This window comes from Danio aesculapii, chromosome 4, assembly GCF_903798145.1.
Source record: "Danio aesculapii chromosome 4, fDanAes4.1, whole genome shotgun sequence".
NCBI classification, from domain to species: Eukaryota; Metazoa; Chordata; class Actinopteri; order Cypriniformes; family Danionidae; genus Danio; species Danio aesculapii.
In genome coordinates, this window is record NC_079438.1 from 2,859,924 (window position 1) to 2,874,889 (window position 14,966).

General features: G+C 40.1%; 1 protein-coding gene across 1 annotated transcript; it reads left to right on the plus strand.

Moving 5' to 3' along the window:
- Nucleotides 1–5,646: 5,646 nt before the first annotated feature.
- znf1015 (zinc finger protein 1015) lies at nt 5,647–11,198 on the plus strand. Its single transcript, XM_056455311.1, has 2 exons — nt 5,647–5,803; nt 9,386–11,198. Exons 1-2 carry the CDS (start codon nt 5,719–5,721, stop codon nt 10,597–10,599), a joined length of 1,299 nt encoding a protein of 432 aa, XP_056311286.1. The 5' UTR covers nt 5,647–5,718; the 3' UTR covers nt 10,600–11,198.
- Nucleotides 11,199–14,966: the final 3,768 nt, after the last annotated feature.

Sequence of the window (14,966 nt, forward strand, 5' to 3'; positions counted from 1 at the left end):
AATCGCAGCGAACTGCGAAACTTGCCGCACGAGCTTAGGATTCCAGTCTTCCAAATATGCATGCCTATGAATGGAAGTCTATGGGGTGAAAAGTGTAACCATGGCTTTAGACAAGGTTGGAACATATTAGATATTTCACAAAAGACCTAAACATGGTCATCGAGATGCTGTGAAGAGATTTGTGGTGGATTCAGAGCTCAGACTTTCTGCAGAAAAGGCAGAATGAGAAAGGTTTTTGCCAGACTAAATTCATTGGATTAAAAGAGCAGCAGCTAAAATGCTATTACAAAACAAGCCAACTGATATTTGAAGCTGCTTGTGCCTCTGGAGGTCCTAAAAACCTCAATATGCAGGATCCTCCAGAGCAGTGGCCTCAAAGTTCAATTCCTGGAGGGCCACAGCTCTGTATATTTTAGCTCCAACCACCTCCAACTTACACCTGCTTAATGGTTTCTTGTAGTCTTGAACACCTTGATTAGTTGGATCAGCGGTGTTTGATTAGGGTTGGAGCAAAACTGCAGAGCTGCTGCCCTCCAGGAATCAATTTGAGACCCATGCTCTAGAGGAGGAGTGTCCAAATTCGGTCCTGGAGGGCCGGAGTCCTGCAAAGTTTAGTTCCAACCTCAATTAAACACTCCTGAACCAGCCAATCAAGCTCTTTCTAGGTATACTAGAAACTTCCAGGCAGGTGTATTGAAGAATGTAAACTATGCAGGACACTGGCCCTTCAGGACCAAGTTTGGACACCCGTGCTCTAGAGGTTTGCAGTTGTGCATAAACCCACTATTTGGCCATCCCAACTAATCCTCACAATCATAAACTGTTGCAGTGGCCAAGAACGTACATGAGGACTCATTTTCAAACAGTATTGTTTACTGAGGATGAGTACTGATGAGTAATTGGGAACCACTGGAGTAGTAGATGGTTGCTGGATGGCCACCATGTCCCAACAAGGCTGCGACATCAGTAAAGAAATGGTGGAGCCATGTTTTGGGTCAGAATCATGTGGAAAGTGCTAGTAGGTTCCTGAAGGTGTGAAGATTATGTGGATACAATATCTAGAGCATAGGTCTCAAACTTGATTTCCAAAGGGCTGCAGCTCTGCAATTTTGCACCAACCCTATCAAACACAGCTGATCCAAATAATCAAGGTGTTCAAAAGAGTCATGAACACCTTTATTAGTTGGATCAGCTTTGTTTGGTTAGGGTTGGAGCAAAACTGTACAGAGCTGCGGTCCTCCAGGAATTAAGTTCGAGACCCATACCCTAGAACAGGCGTGTCCAAACTTGGTCCTGGGGGCCGGTGTCCTGCAAAGTTTAGTTCCAACTCCAATTAAACACACCTGAACCAGCCAATCAAGCTCTTTCTAGGTATACTAGAAGCTTTCAGACAGGTGTGTTAAAGGAAGTTGGAACTAAACTATGTAGGACACCCTCCCTCCAGGACCGAGTTTGAACACCCCTGTTCTAGAGGTTTGCAGTTGTGCATAAAACCACTATTCAGCCGCTCCAACCAATCCTCAAAATCAGAAACTGTTGCAGCGGCCTAGAACGTACATGAGGACTCTTTTTTTTTTTTTAATCAGTCTTGTTTACTGATGAGTAATTGGGAACCACTGGAGTAGTAGATGTTTTCTGGATGTCCACCATGTCTCCAACCCTATCACGCAGCTGATCCAAATAATCAAGGTGTTTAAAAGAGTCGTGAACACCTTGATTAGTTGGATCAGCTGTGTTTGATCAGGGTTGGAGCAAAATTGTACAGAGCTGCGGCCCTCTAGAAATTGAGTTTGAGACCTATGATCTTGAGCAGGGGTGTCTAAACTCAGTCCTAGAGGGTGGGTGTCCTACATATTTTAGTTCCAACCCCAATTAAACACGCCTGAACCTGTTAATCAAGCTCTTTCTAGGTATACTAGAAGCTTCCAGGTAGGTGTGTTGAAGCAAGTTGAAGCTAAACTCAGCAGGACACCGGCCCTCCAGGACCGACTTTGGACACCCCTGATCTAGAGCAACCCTGCTCCTGGAGATCTATCTTCCTGCTGAGTTCTGCTCCAACCCTGATCAAACACACCTGAACCAATTAATCAGGACCTGAACAGCACTGGATAATTACAGGCAGGTGTGTTTGATATGGGCTGCAGCTGAAATCTGCAGAACGGTAGATCTCCAGGAGCAGGGTTGGTCACCCCTGATCTAAAGCATCTTAAACTCAATTCCTGGAGGATCGCAGGTCTGCAGTTTTGCTCCAATCCTAATCAAACACAGCTGATTCAACTAATCAAGCTGTTAAAGACTACTAGATACTATTATGATTTGGAGGTGGTTGGAGCTAAACTACGCAGAGCTGCGGCCCTCCGGGAATTGAGTTTAAGATAATTGATCTAGAGTTTCTGACTGACCACTTCCGCGGTACAAAAAGATAAACTGTACCTTTTGTAGCAAAATCATCTTCATAGCAATGGCTGCTGTGAGCATAAAAGAGGGGGATACTCATGGTGTGGCCTCCATCCTCCCCTGATCTCAACCCTATTGAGAAAAACATTCTGCAGATCTACGAGGATGGGAGGCAGTTATTAAAACAGCAGCTCTATACATCTTGCAAAGACATTCAAGCTAAAACTATCCAAAAACTCAAGTTTAATGCATGGTGTGTATGTGAAAGGTCTTTAAATTTGTCAGGTTCCTGGGTCAAGCGCTTTGATTTTAGTAAATATGACTTTCTAATGCTGCAAATTCAACAGACGACCATTTTGAGTTCTTTACAAATTGTATTATTATTATATATTTTAATTTTGGAAAAAAAATTATCATTGAGAGGTTTATTTAGTAAAATCAGAATTACAGACTAACGGTTAATGACTTGAAGATTATACTAACTCTCATTTGCATTATAAAATCAGATCAATTTGTTAAATAATTTAGAATGCAGTGTAATCATTTGTGGTAATAATAAAGCTGCTGTGGTACAGCTAATGTTACAGTTATAAACAAATTTCCCAATTCTGCACATTTTCTACAACTTTATAAATTGCGAAACACATTTTATTATTGTGAAAGCTAAACGATATCACAGTATTCATTAGTTTACCAGTCCCAAAAATCTCCACTGTTAATCTAGCTTTGCCAATGTGAGCATTTCTTTATTGTCCAGTTGATCAATCTACCTCTATGTTAACGTTACGGTTGTTTACGCTACACCAGCGGTGTCAAACTCAGTTCCTAGATGGCTGCAGCCCTGCAGAGTTTAGTTTAACCCTGCTTCAACACACTTACCTTTAGGTGGAAGAACTCCATTAGTTTGATCAGGTGTGTTTAACCAGGAACTGAGCCCATGTCCACACGAAAACATTTTTGTGAAAAGGTTCAGAATTTGTCCCATCCGTGAGCTAATTTGTCCCTCATTTGTTCAAAATGTTTCATTTAAAATGCTAATCACATGACATAATTTATAAAATGCGCATTTGTAAATAAATAATTTGTGGTAAGCTCTGACAAGGTCATCCGACAAGTTAATCCAATAAAGATTAGTGGTTAAAATGTCACTAAAATACAGTATTTAAACACAATTGAAGTGAAATAAGTCGAATGATAGCAAAAAGGTCCACTTTTCGGAGAAAAAACAACAACTACCCATTCAATAGGCTGGCTACAGGCTTTTGGCTCTCAACTTTTAAATAATTTCCTTATTTAACTTAACCATTCTCTAATAATATGAATCCCTTTTGTTTCTCCTAAATAATTCATTATTGATGTACTGTCTTTGATCAATTTGGGCCATTTCCTGACAGGACCTGAAATGAGAAGTTACTTACACCATATGATCTGAGAACTTGCCTTAATTGAAATCTCAATCTTTCATATGCCACACATTCTAGATGCATGTGTTGTTTCATGTAGTCCACATTTATCACAACATGCTTCGCTCATTCCCATTCTATTCAGACACATTTAATAAACAACAATGTCCAGTATGTGTTACTTAACACCCACATCATTCCTCCTGCTGCCAAACTTTCTTATTTCTTCCTTGAGTAAGATGCAAACGTCAACCTTTTATTCTGTTACCTCACTCTTCCTCTCAGTAAACTTTATATCATTGATTAAATCAAAACTTACTACATAATTATGCATAGAGCTGTCTTTTTGTGAGAAGCACACACAATGTGTATAAAGTTACACACGTTTTATATTGTTTAGCGTGTTGTATTACTTTAATAAAGTGTGTAGGCGCACTTCTGAACGAATTTTCCCCAAATCGCTCACACTACACGAGACTCTTATTTTGATAATGGGCTATGACGTCATAAACATGCGCCGCACAACCGTGTTTGAGGTTCATCAAAAAGGTTTGTGTTTTAAACTCTGAAGCTCCGTTCATATCAAATGATAGTTTATTTTACAAGCAATGCTAAATAAATGCTATACAATAATAAAAACTTAATTAGTGCGAGTATAAAGCGAACGCGACTAATGTTAGCAGAAAAGGCTCGTCTCATTTCTCTATAACGTATCGTGAATCTTTCAGTAAACACGAATTTAGAAGAGATAAAACCAGCAAAAGTCACTGACAAATTAAATCGACTGTTTCTCGAAATAATTCGTTGGATAACGTTGATAAATATGTATTTTCTGTTATATTTTTTCCGTGACCATTTGATGTAATTTTGAAATGTTACACTAATTTATATTATTTAATCCTGGCATTTTTGTTTTCCTGTTTCTGTTCTTATTGTTACTACTGGCTGCACCTTAAATTAGTTAGATTAAAGCTTTATTAATTCATTTGGGGCAATTCATTCTGACTTGGTGGTGCTGCTTCACATATCCCTGCTGAAAAATCCAGCTTAAACTAGCCTAGGCTGGTTTTAGCTGGTCAACACGCCTGGTTTTAGAGGTGTTTCGGCCATTTCTAGGCTGGTTTCAGCCATTTCCAGGCTGGTCTTAGCTGGTCAGGCTGGGAGATGACCATCTAAAACCAGCTTGACAAGCCTAGCCAGTATCCGTCTTAAACCCCAGTCTGACCAGCTAATATCGTGCTGGAAATGGCCAAAACCCCTCTAAAACCAGGCTGGTTGACCAGCTAAAACCAGCCAACCAACCTAGTCTGGTTTAAGCTGTTTTTTTAGCAGGGATAACAAGAATGATATAATAAACACCAACACTTAACATCAAGTACACAAACAAAATAAATCTGAACGAAAAAAAGGAGGGAAAATAAATTCAACAACAATAATTTACATTTAAAAATTAATAATAATATATAATAACCCATAGATTAACTCCATTTATTACATAACTGAATTGCTTCAGGCACATAAGTTAATTTATTACGAGTTGTGGAAAGTCTTATTTTCTGTAGACGTCACCCAAATGGCATCCACTCAAAATATTTGTTTAAGGAGTGTGTGCTATCTCCTAGTATTGTTTATCTTTGTTGTGTGTCTTTGTACTTATTTCAATTCTTGTTGATAATTCTAATAAATAAATAATAAGTCGCTTGATTCAATCACTGTGCGCTGATGTCATTATCTAGTCAAAACAGTGTAAAAAGCTAGTTTTACAAATTTAGTGTTTTCATAAATGTGCGATATTAATTTTTTATTATTTCTTTCTCTTTTTTTCTTATCTTAAACAGACTAAAGTGACTAAAGGCAGAGACAAACTCCTGGAGAAGCGACTGAGATCTGCTCTCTATTATCATCTACTATTATAAAGATGGCGTCTCTTAAAGAGGAAAGTGGAGATCTGAGGATAACAGAAGTGTTCACACTGAAACATGTAGATCCTGAGGAGCAAACAGGTTAGTTTTTATTTCTCGAAGCTGAACTCAGAGTCATTTAATCCTCAATCAAATGTGCAGCTCTGAATAAATGAATAATACTTTAGAGAAATCTCATATGAGGGTCTTGATGAGTTTTATTTGCCATAAGGTGATGCTACAAGATGTACAATAACATAAAAATACAGAGAATTACAAGCTTGTATAAAATCCCAGTAAGAAGCCAGAAGTCACACGGCAATAATAAAACAATAAATAAGCACAATTGCATAAAGGTGACAGTGATGCAGGTAATGCAGATTATAATTTAGGCACACAGTAAGAAAAAGTCCTGCTTCCTATGTTTTTTAGTCTGCAGCGCGGCTGATACAAAGTCCAGATGCAGAATGAACACTGCATGCAGGAGTACCACAAATGGAATCTGGATCTAGCCCAGGCATGGGCAAACTTGATCCTCGAGGGCCGGTGTCCCTGCAGAGTTTTGCTCCAACACTAATCAAACACACCTGAACACCCTAATTAGTGTCTTCAAGATCACTAGAAAGCTACAAGCAGGTGTGTTTGATTAGGGTTGGAGCAAAACTATGCAGGGACACCGGCCCTCCAGGATCGAGTTTGCCCATCCCTGATCTAGCCCATGTACTGCTTTGTAGGCAGGGGCACCGCTGGTCGCCGCGGGCCCTCTGACAAGCGAAGGGTGTTGTCGCGGATGAAAGTGAAGAGTGGTGGGGGGGGGTTTATCGTGGATAAAAGTGAAGAGCGGGGTGGGAGGATGATGGCTGGTGGTGGTGGATAATTCGCTGACGAAAGTGAAGATGGGGGGGGGGGGGGGGGGGTGTTACGTCACGGGCCCTTGATAATGTCTCTAGGGGCACTTTTAGAATCATCTCCCCTCTTAGCGGCGCCCCTGTTTGTAGGATAAAGGGCCACGAAACCCCCTTGTCTCAGCTGGGTGTTTTCACACGCAGGGCTCGGGAATAAGGACTGCCCGATGGCCCGGGGCCAGCGTGCGAGATACTCGGGACACTAGACAGGACGTTTACCGGCCCAATCAGGCCAGTGCTGCCTTGTCATTAAAGTTTATTTTGGCCACGAGCCCGCGACTGTCTGACAATTGCGTGCAAATACAGGCTTTCAGGCTACAGGCGCTAACTGGGCTAACAAGTTTCCGAAACAATCGTCTAGGCGTCGATTGTTTCGGAAACTTGTTAGCCTAGTTAGCACGGTTGGTTTGGCATATGTGAATCCAGCAATCGCGCTCGGATCCTTGCCAAAGCAATCGCTGCGAGATCGCCTGAATGAGGTGGTCTCGGCTCGATTGAAATAAACTCTGGAGCGGATCGATTGTAGTGAGAAAACGAGGCGATCCAACGAACCAGGGGCGTAGATTTAAGGTGGACGAAGGGAACGTGTCTCCACCAATATCCACCAACTACTGAAATGTCCCCATCAATAATTTAATTCACTTAAAGACATCGCACTGTCAATATAAACGTAGACACATGCCGATAGGCTTAAATCACGTTCTCTGCTCGAGTCGCACCGCCCCCAAACACATATGAACATTGTGATTGGCTGTGCCTTGCTGTCATGTGAGAGGCTGCTTTCAGATACAAGCAGCGCCAAAACAACTGCGCGCGAGGAATTTTCCCTTAAGATGTGTGTGAGGTGTGTGACACACACAGGTGAGGATGGCGGTAGCAAAAAAAGGTGGACATAAAGAGCTTTTTCCAACGAAAAGTGTAAGTCACATAAACTCAGCTTCGCTACTGAATGAGCCCATCATGATAATGCCGCTTTGCTAGTGTTTTTCACTGCTTTAACGGTCGGTCTAACGTCATAGCAGACTGATATAGTCTGTGAACTATATTCCCTGAAAACTAACTGCAGAATAAACACCTGTAAAAGTATATGACCCTGCCAGTTCTCCTAATCTTTTATGGCTCGTTTCCACTGACTGGTACGGGTCACCTTTATCAGGCTTCTCCATTGTTTTTTCGCGCTTCACTCTCGCGTTTGTCAGTGTCTGACAGGATCGGGTTTCAAAAGCACGTCAATAATCAAGTGCAGGTTATTATCATCAGCTCTAGAAGTTTATTTCAAATATAATGTTAGACGCGCGCGCGCGATATATACACACACATATATATATACATATATACACATATATATATATATATATACATATATAGTATCAAATGCAGCATCGAGGTCCAATAACATGTAGAGAAATGCAACCATGATCGGAAGATAGAAGCAGGTCATGTGTGCTGTTTCTGTGCAATGTAATGCTCCAAATCCAGATTGGAATTTCTCAAAAATGTTGTTTCTTTGTAGGAAGGAACCTAGTTGAGTAGATACGACTTTTTCTAGTATCTTTGATAGAAAAGGCAGGTTTGAAATGGTTCTATAATGTACTAATTCTTTGGGATCAAGCTGTGACAGCCAGTTTAAGGGTTGTAGGCACATATCCTAAAAGTAGGGATGAATTCAAAATGTTCAGTAAGGTTCAGCAACTTCTAAAAATAATTTGATTGGTATAGGACAGGGGTGTCCAAACTCGGTCCTGGAGGGCCGGTGTCCCGCAGATTTTAGCTCCAACTTGCCTCAACACACCTGCACGGATGTTTCTAGAAAGCCTAGTAAGTGCTTGATTAGCTAGCCCAGGTGTGTCTGATTGGGGTTGGAACTAAACTTTGCAGGACACCGGCCCTCCAGGACCGAGCTTGGACATGCCTGGTATAGGATCTAACATAGAGGTTGTTGATTTGGAGAAATTTACCAGTTTAGACAGTTCTTACTCTCCTACTGCTGAGAAAGTCTGAAGTTTATCCATTAACGATCTACAGTGCTCTAACTTGGACAATGCTGTAGAAGACAAATTGATGGTGCAGCATTAGCATGCATTTCTCCTAAAGCCATTAGCCCCTAAAGCCCCCATAGCTCCTAAAGCATTAGCATGCATTTCTCAACACAGCAGTAAAGACTTCATGAATTTCTTCACATACAAGATTGATAATATCAGTCATAATTATTTTATGACTGATATTATCAATCTTGTATGTGAAGAAATTCATGAAGTCATTACTGCTGTGTTAAGAAATGCATGCTGATGCTTTATTTTTAGTTAGATTAGCCACGTTGTTATATGGGACCCTAGGATTTTGTTTGTTTTCTTCCATTAAAGTTTAAAAATAAGTAGATCGGTCAGACTTTAAAGCTATTCTAAAGTTAAGTATACTTTGTTTCCAGGCCAGACTTCCATCTAATTCTCCTGCTATAATCTTTGACTATTCTAATTAAATGCTGCATTCGGATCATCACTCTTGTTGTCAAGGTTAGTTTATTACAGAAGACTCTGCTGTAAAATGGATCCGGAAGTTTGGCTTATACAGACTAGTCAACGTGAACGTGTCCTTGAGGACCACATTAAGGACTTTTCACCCCTTGCTTGCCTCACAGATCGTTCTGACTTTAACAATAAAAGTAAAGGACCTAATGCTGAGCCCTGTAGCAGTCAATGGTTTCGATATTATGTGTTGGTTTTCATGTCTGCTGTTTTGTGCCTTTAAACTGGTGTCAACTGGTGTTTTTTCACTTTAGGGCTGATGGTGCTAAAAGAAGAGGCTCAGGAACTGAATGAAATTGAAGAGAAAGATCAGTATGGGAAACCCTCAGATTTAATGACCAATGAACCATCTTCAGTGTCAAAGAACACCTCATGTGAAAGAGCTGAGAAAACCAATTCTTTCCCCTGTCATCAATGTGGAAAGCATTTTAGTCGAAAACAAAGCCTTAAAGTTCACATGAGAGTTCACACTGGAGAGAACCTTTCCACATGTGATCAGTGTGGAAAGAGTTTCAATACAAAATCAGGTTTTGATAAGCACATGAAAACTCACACCGGAGAGAAGCCTTTCTGGTGTACTGAGTGTGGAAAGAGTTTCTGTAAAAAATACACCCTTGAAATGCACATGGCAGTTCACACCGGGGAGAAGCCTTTTGCCTGTCAGTATTGTGACAAGAAATTCCGACAAATGGGTAATCTTAAAGCTCACTTTCGTGTTCACACTGGAGAGAAGCCGCATTCCTGCCAACAGTGTGGAAAGAGCTTTACAAAAAAGTCTACCCTTAGGGCTCACATTATCAGTCACACTGGTGAGAAACCGTTCACGTGTGATCAATGTGGAAAGAGTTATGTTTGTAAAGATCACCTTGACCGGCACATGAGGATTCATACAAAAGATAAATATTTCATATGCGAGCAGTGTGGGAGCAGTTTTAAATTGAAAGAAAACTTTGACCAGCACATGAAGAATCACGCAGAGAAATCTTTCATATGTCGGCAGTGTGAAAGGAGTTTCATTTGCGAAGCAACTTTTGAAAAGCATATGAGAGTTCACACTGGAGAGAAGCCTTACTCGTGTACAGAGTGTGGAAAGAGTTTCAGTCAAAAGGAAAACCTTACATCGCACATGAGAATTCACACTGGAGAGAAGCCTTTTGCCTGTGAGTATTGTGAAAAGAGATTCAGTCAATTACCAGCCCTTAAAGTCCACATGAGAGTTCACACTGGAGAGAAACCTTACACTTGCTCACAATGTGGAAAGGGTTTTGCCCAGAAAAATGGCCTTAAAATTCACATGAGAACTCACACTGGAGAGAGACCTTACACTTGCACGCAGTGTGGTAAAGGCTTTATAAGTAAAGAGACCCAAATTCGACACACGAGAACTCATTACACTGGAAAGAAACCGCTCGCATGTGATGATGTGGAAAGAGATTTAGATGTAAAAATTCCCTCAACCAACACATGAAGATTCACACAGAAGAGATTACATGTCATCAGCCTGGATAGAGTTTCAATGAAAGGACCCGCAAATTACACCTTGCCAAGCAAATCTGTAAGTCTGGCCACGATAACAATCCTCAAGATTTGCCCAAGTGAGCATTTCAATTTTTGTCTTGCCGATTAATCTATCGACAAACATCCAATGCTGTTGCACCTCTAGTGTTTAAGTTATGATTTATTCCACTGCAATGCCAGTAAAGACATGGGCTTTGTTTAAACTTCTAAATCAGGGATAGGCAACTTAGGTACTCGAGGGCCATTGTCTTGCAGAGTTTAGCTCCAAACCTAATCAAACACACCTGCTTGTAGCTGATCTTGAAGACTTGTCTTAACTTGTTCAGGTGTGCTTGATAAGTGATGAACTCTGCAGGACAGTGGCCCTCCAGGGCTGAAGTTGCCTGCCCTAAGTAGTGCACTATTTGAAAGAGCAGCCATTTGTAGAGGTGTCCGAAATTATAGTGGACGTTCTGAATCGCACTCAATCAATCCCATCCACTCCAATAAGTCTTTGTCACTTGCTCTGTTCTAGTTTTTTTAAGCTACTCTTCTTCTTTTTTAAATTAGAGGGTTGAAAACTTCTGCTATTTTCTTGTCCTGACTCTCATGGAGCTCATGAAAAGGACAGGGGATTTGAATTGAGTCATATCACCAAATGCAGTTGTGAAATTTGCCAATAAATCTGTAGTAAACTGAAGCTTGTCCATTGCTTCTTTTGGGACTCGAGGATCTGAGTGAATTAAAATCAATCTATTATTAATGTCTGGTTTTGAATGGAAGGAGATAGATTTAAAGGTGCTGTACGTCAATTTTTGACTCCTCTAAAGCATGAAAATACCATAAAACCAGATATTTAAGAAACCTGCCAAGTAAACTTTCTTGTTTATCTGAAAAACAATGCAATGCTTTGAAAATGTGCTTTCCATGTCGGAACGGCTGTCTTTGTTTTGGTTCTTTATCCCACCCACTGCCAGTTTAGCTAATTTTTAACTTTAACTCAGAGACAGTTACTGTGGTAACTTACTCTGTGAAGCTAACCTGGTCAGGAGCATGTTTTATTCTCTAAACTCTTCAGTTTCTGTTGCTCGCCTCCCCTTCTTTAAAGACTAAGCTGTATTTCTTGGATTATGCTGTGTTCACACCGGACGTGGAACGCGTGGATAAATCACGCTATTTGCGCGTAAATGGACTCGTGAACATTTGAGTCTACTCGCTTCATTCGCGTGTCAAAATCCGCCTCATTCACGCGTCGAATTCACTTCAGAACAGACGTGGATTCGCATCATGGGCAGGGATTCTGTCTGCCCGCTGACTGTAGCTTCATTGCTAAATGGCTAACATGGATTTATTGAGAAAATAGCTGTGTTCATGTGCTTTATGAAGGCTGAAAAACAACGTCGATTCGTTTGGAGCAGTGTCTGAGTGCACTAGATCCATTCAGAGGTGCAGCCAGCTCTGTGAGCTCATAAACTCCTCCAGAAACTTAACCTGGATGATGGAAGCATTCAGCAGTGCTTCTGACTGAACCGAGCCCAGTTTGAGGAACTGTCGACAGGATGATTTTCCCCTAGGACACCAACATCCGGCGCTACGTCATAATCATGCCCCCACAAGAGTAAGTGCCTGATTGGTTAACGCTGGGCGAATGTCCGCTGAAGTTCAAATTTTCGAACTCAAGCGATTCGCGTGTTAAGCACGTCAAACGCGCGAAATGCTCAATTCGCACCGCGCCATTTGCGCGTATCATGCCATTCGCACATATCATGACATTCGCACATATCGTGCCGCAGGATGTGTATTCGTGCCTTTGTATTGACTTAACATGTAAATCACTCGCGCTTGACGCTTCTTCCACATCTGGTGTGAACGCAGCGTTAGCCTTACAAGTGAAGTCAAAAGTTATGCGCATCTTGACGTTTCCATCAACCGTTATTTAAATTTAAATAACTTTTGAAAATACGCAAAAAAATGTACGCGCTTAACTGATTAGGATAAACATTTTATTCGATAAGAAAATATGCGCATAAACTACGATGGAAACACTTTTACTGAACAAATTTTAGTATGCGCATTAAAAAGGTCATGTGATTTGGTTGTAAGAGATCATGTGATGATAAAAATATGCGTGAATGGACAAACCGGCCGGCTGAGCGCACTGTAAAACATCTGAAATGTTGTTTTGGTCATTCTAAAACACCGAAACCATTTCAGGATTAGTGTTACTATATTATAGTTATGGGCCGGTCTGAGATTCTGACGGTATGATAACCTTGGATAGTAATATCACAGTTTCACGGTATTGTGATCACTGCTCTAAAATATGCTCCTTTTAAATATCTGGGTAAAATTAATACAATATTTTTTTGAATATTATATTTTTATTTTCTTATAACAACACAGAGCGATACAGAAAGCAACAACGATTATAAAGACAAAACAGAAGCAACGGGAAAAAAAATAAATAAAAAAATAAGACTTTAAATAAGATTTTAAACCATTATTATACCAGTTCCTCCAATATTATACATGGGTCAACAATGTGGCACATTTATATCTAGGCCAGTGGGCGCAGGCAATATGGTGATCTTGCAGATGATAACAGGGTTATACCTTTAAACTGTTATCCTGGGCATTTGATAAATAATTTAAAAAGGGTTTCCAGGTGGCTTCAAAGCCGGCAATGTTATCAGAAAGATTGTGTCTTAGCCTCTCTAAATGTAAAGTGGTAGAGAATTCTAAAAGCCCGGATTTAAAAAGTGGTTTTGATGGCTTTTTCCATAAATAAAGAATAATTTTTTTAGCTAACACCATTCCATATTGAACAGCTTTTTTAATTTGATGACTAAACCCACGAAGTGAGTCAGACCAGCCCAAAACAGCGATTGCTGGATCAGGGGCAAGGTCACAAGAATAAGCCTCAGAGTAGAAGTTAAAAATTTCGCTCTAAAACTCAAAAAGTTTTGGGCATGACCAAAAAAGATGTCCTAAAGAGCCTTCCGCAGATTCACATTTGTTACATTTAGAGGAAATGGAGGGGTAGAATTTATAAAGTTTAACCCTAGAATAATGAAGCCGATGTACTACTTTATATTGGATTAGTTGATGTCTGGAGTTAATAGAACATGTATTAATGACCTTGACAGACTTTTCCCAGTCCTCATTGGTAATTTGAATGCCTAAATCTTTCTCCCAGGAATCTTTCAAATACAAGGTCGATATGTCAAAGTGATCATTAAAAACGTCTATAAAATGGGAAATCAAATTAGAGGCATCAGGAGAGGCAGAAAGTAATTTATATACATCATGTTCATCTGCTAATAGTTCAAAGTGGGGGATAGATGTACGAACATAGTTTCTCAGCTGTAGATATCTAAAAAAAATGTGATGGTAAAAGATCAAATTTTTGTTTCAGCTGAGGGAATGTAGCAAATTTTCCATCCATGTACAAGTCTTTTACAGTGACCATTCCTTTACTGGACCAAACTGAAAATGTGGAGTCATTGAGTGATGGCTTAAAGGCGTGGTTATGAGCAATAGGGGTGGACAATGTGGGAGGTGGCAACTTAAATGCTTTCCGGATCTGACACCATATTTTGAGAGAGCTGCTAAGTATAAAGTTTGTGTTGACTACTTTTATCGATGGTGAGGGCGCCGCAAAACGTAGAGAAGAAAGAGAGTGGTTTGTAACACTGTGTTCGATGGTGAGCCATGAATACAATATATTGTATGTTGTATGAATACATTTTATTTTGAGAAACATTTCCAAAATATTTTAGCAGTAAACATGTCAGGCTAAATAATTCAAATGAAACGACTTTTATTGCCTTCATTAATTTTTAAAACACAGACTTATTGACAATTTTAAATGCCATTTTTGCATATCTTTTCTGCTGGGAGATACTTTTGTCCTAAAAAACAAAAATGTAAACAAAAAAAATCTTGCATAAATCAGAAAATTTGGGTGGTTTTAAAAACCTTGACTTTTCCAAATCGCGGTATACCTTGAAAACGGTTATCGTCCCATGCCTATTATACTACGAATGACCTCCAGAACGTTCAAGAGCATCCGTGTGCTGCGTCTTATGGTTTTAAAGGCGTTTATTGCTTGTCGGCATTGTCTTCTAAGGTGAAAGTCACTTATTAAATAAAGATACGATTGACGCAGCTTCTCCTACCTCAATAAATTCAGTTTTTACTGTGGGTATTTCCCGCCAGTTAATTAGGAAGTGACCATGTTCTTCTCTTTGACTCGTTGGATGTAAAAACTGCTTTATTCGTACGTCTTTTAAGCGATATTCCAGTTTGTTCATGAATTGATTTCGCATTTTTAGATGG

Excerpts from the sequence above, each read along its gene's own strand:
- znf1015 (XM_056455311.1), top strand. The coding sequence starts at position 5,719 with ATGGCGTCTCTTAAAGAGGAAAGTGGAGATCTGAGGATAACAGAAGTG. Across the intron at positions 5,804-9,385 it reads AGATCCTGAGGAGCAAACAG|GGCTGATGGTGCTAAAAGAA; the intron begins GTTAGTTTTTAT and ends TTTTCACTTTAG.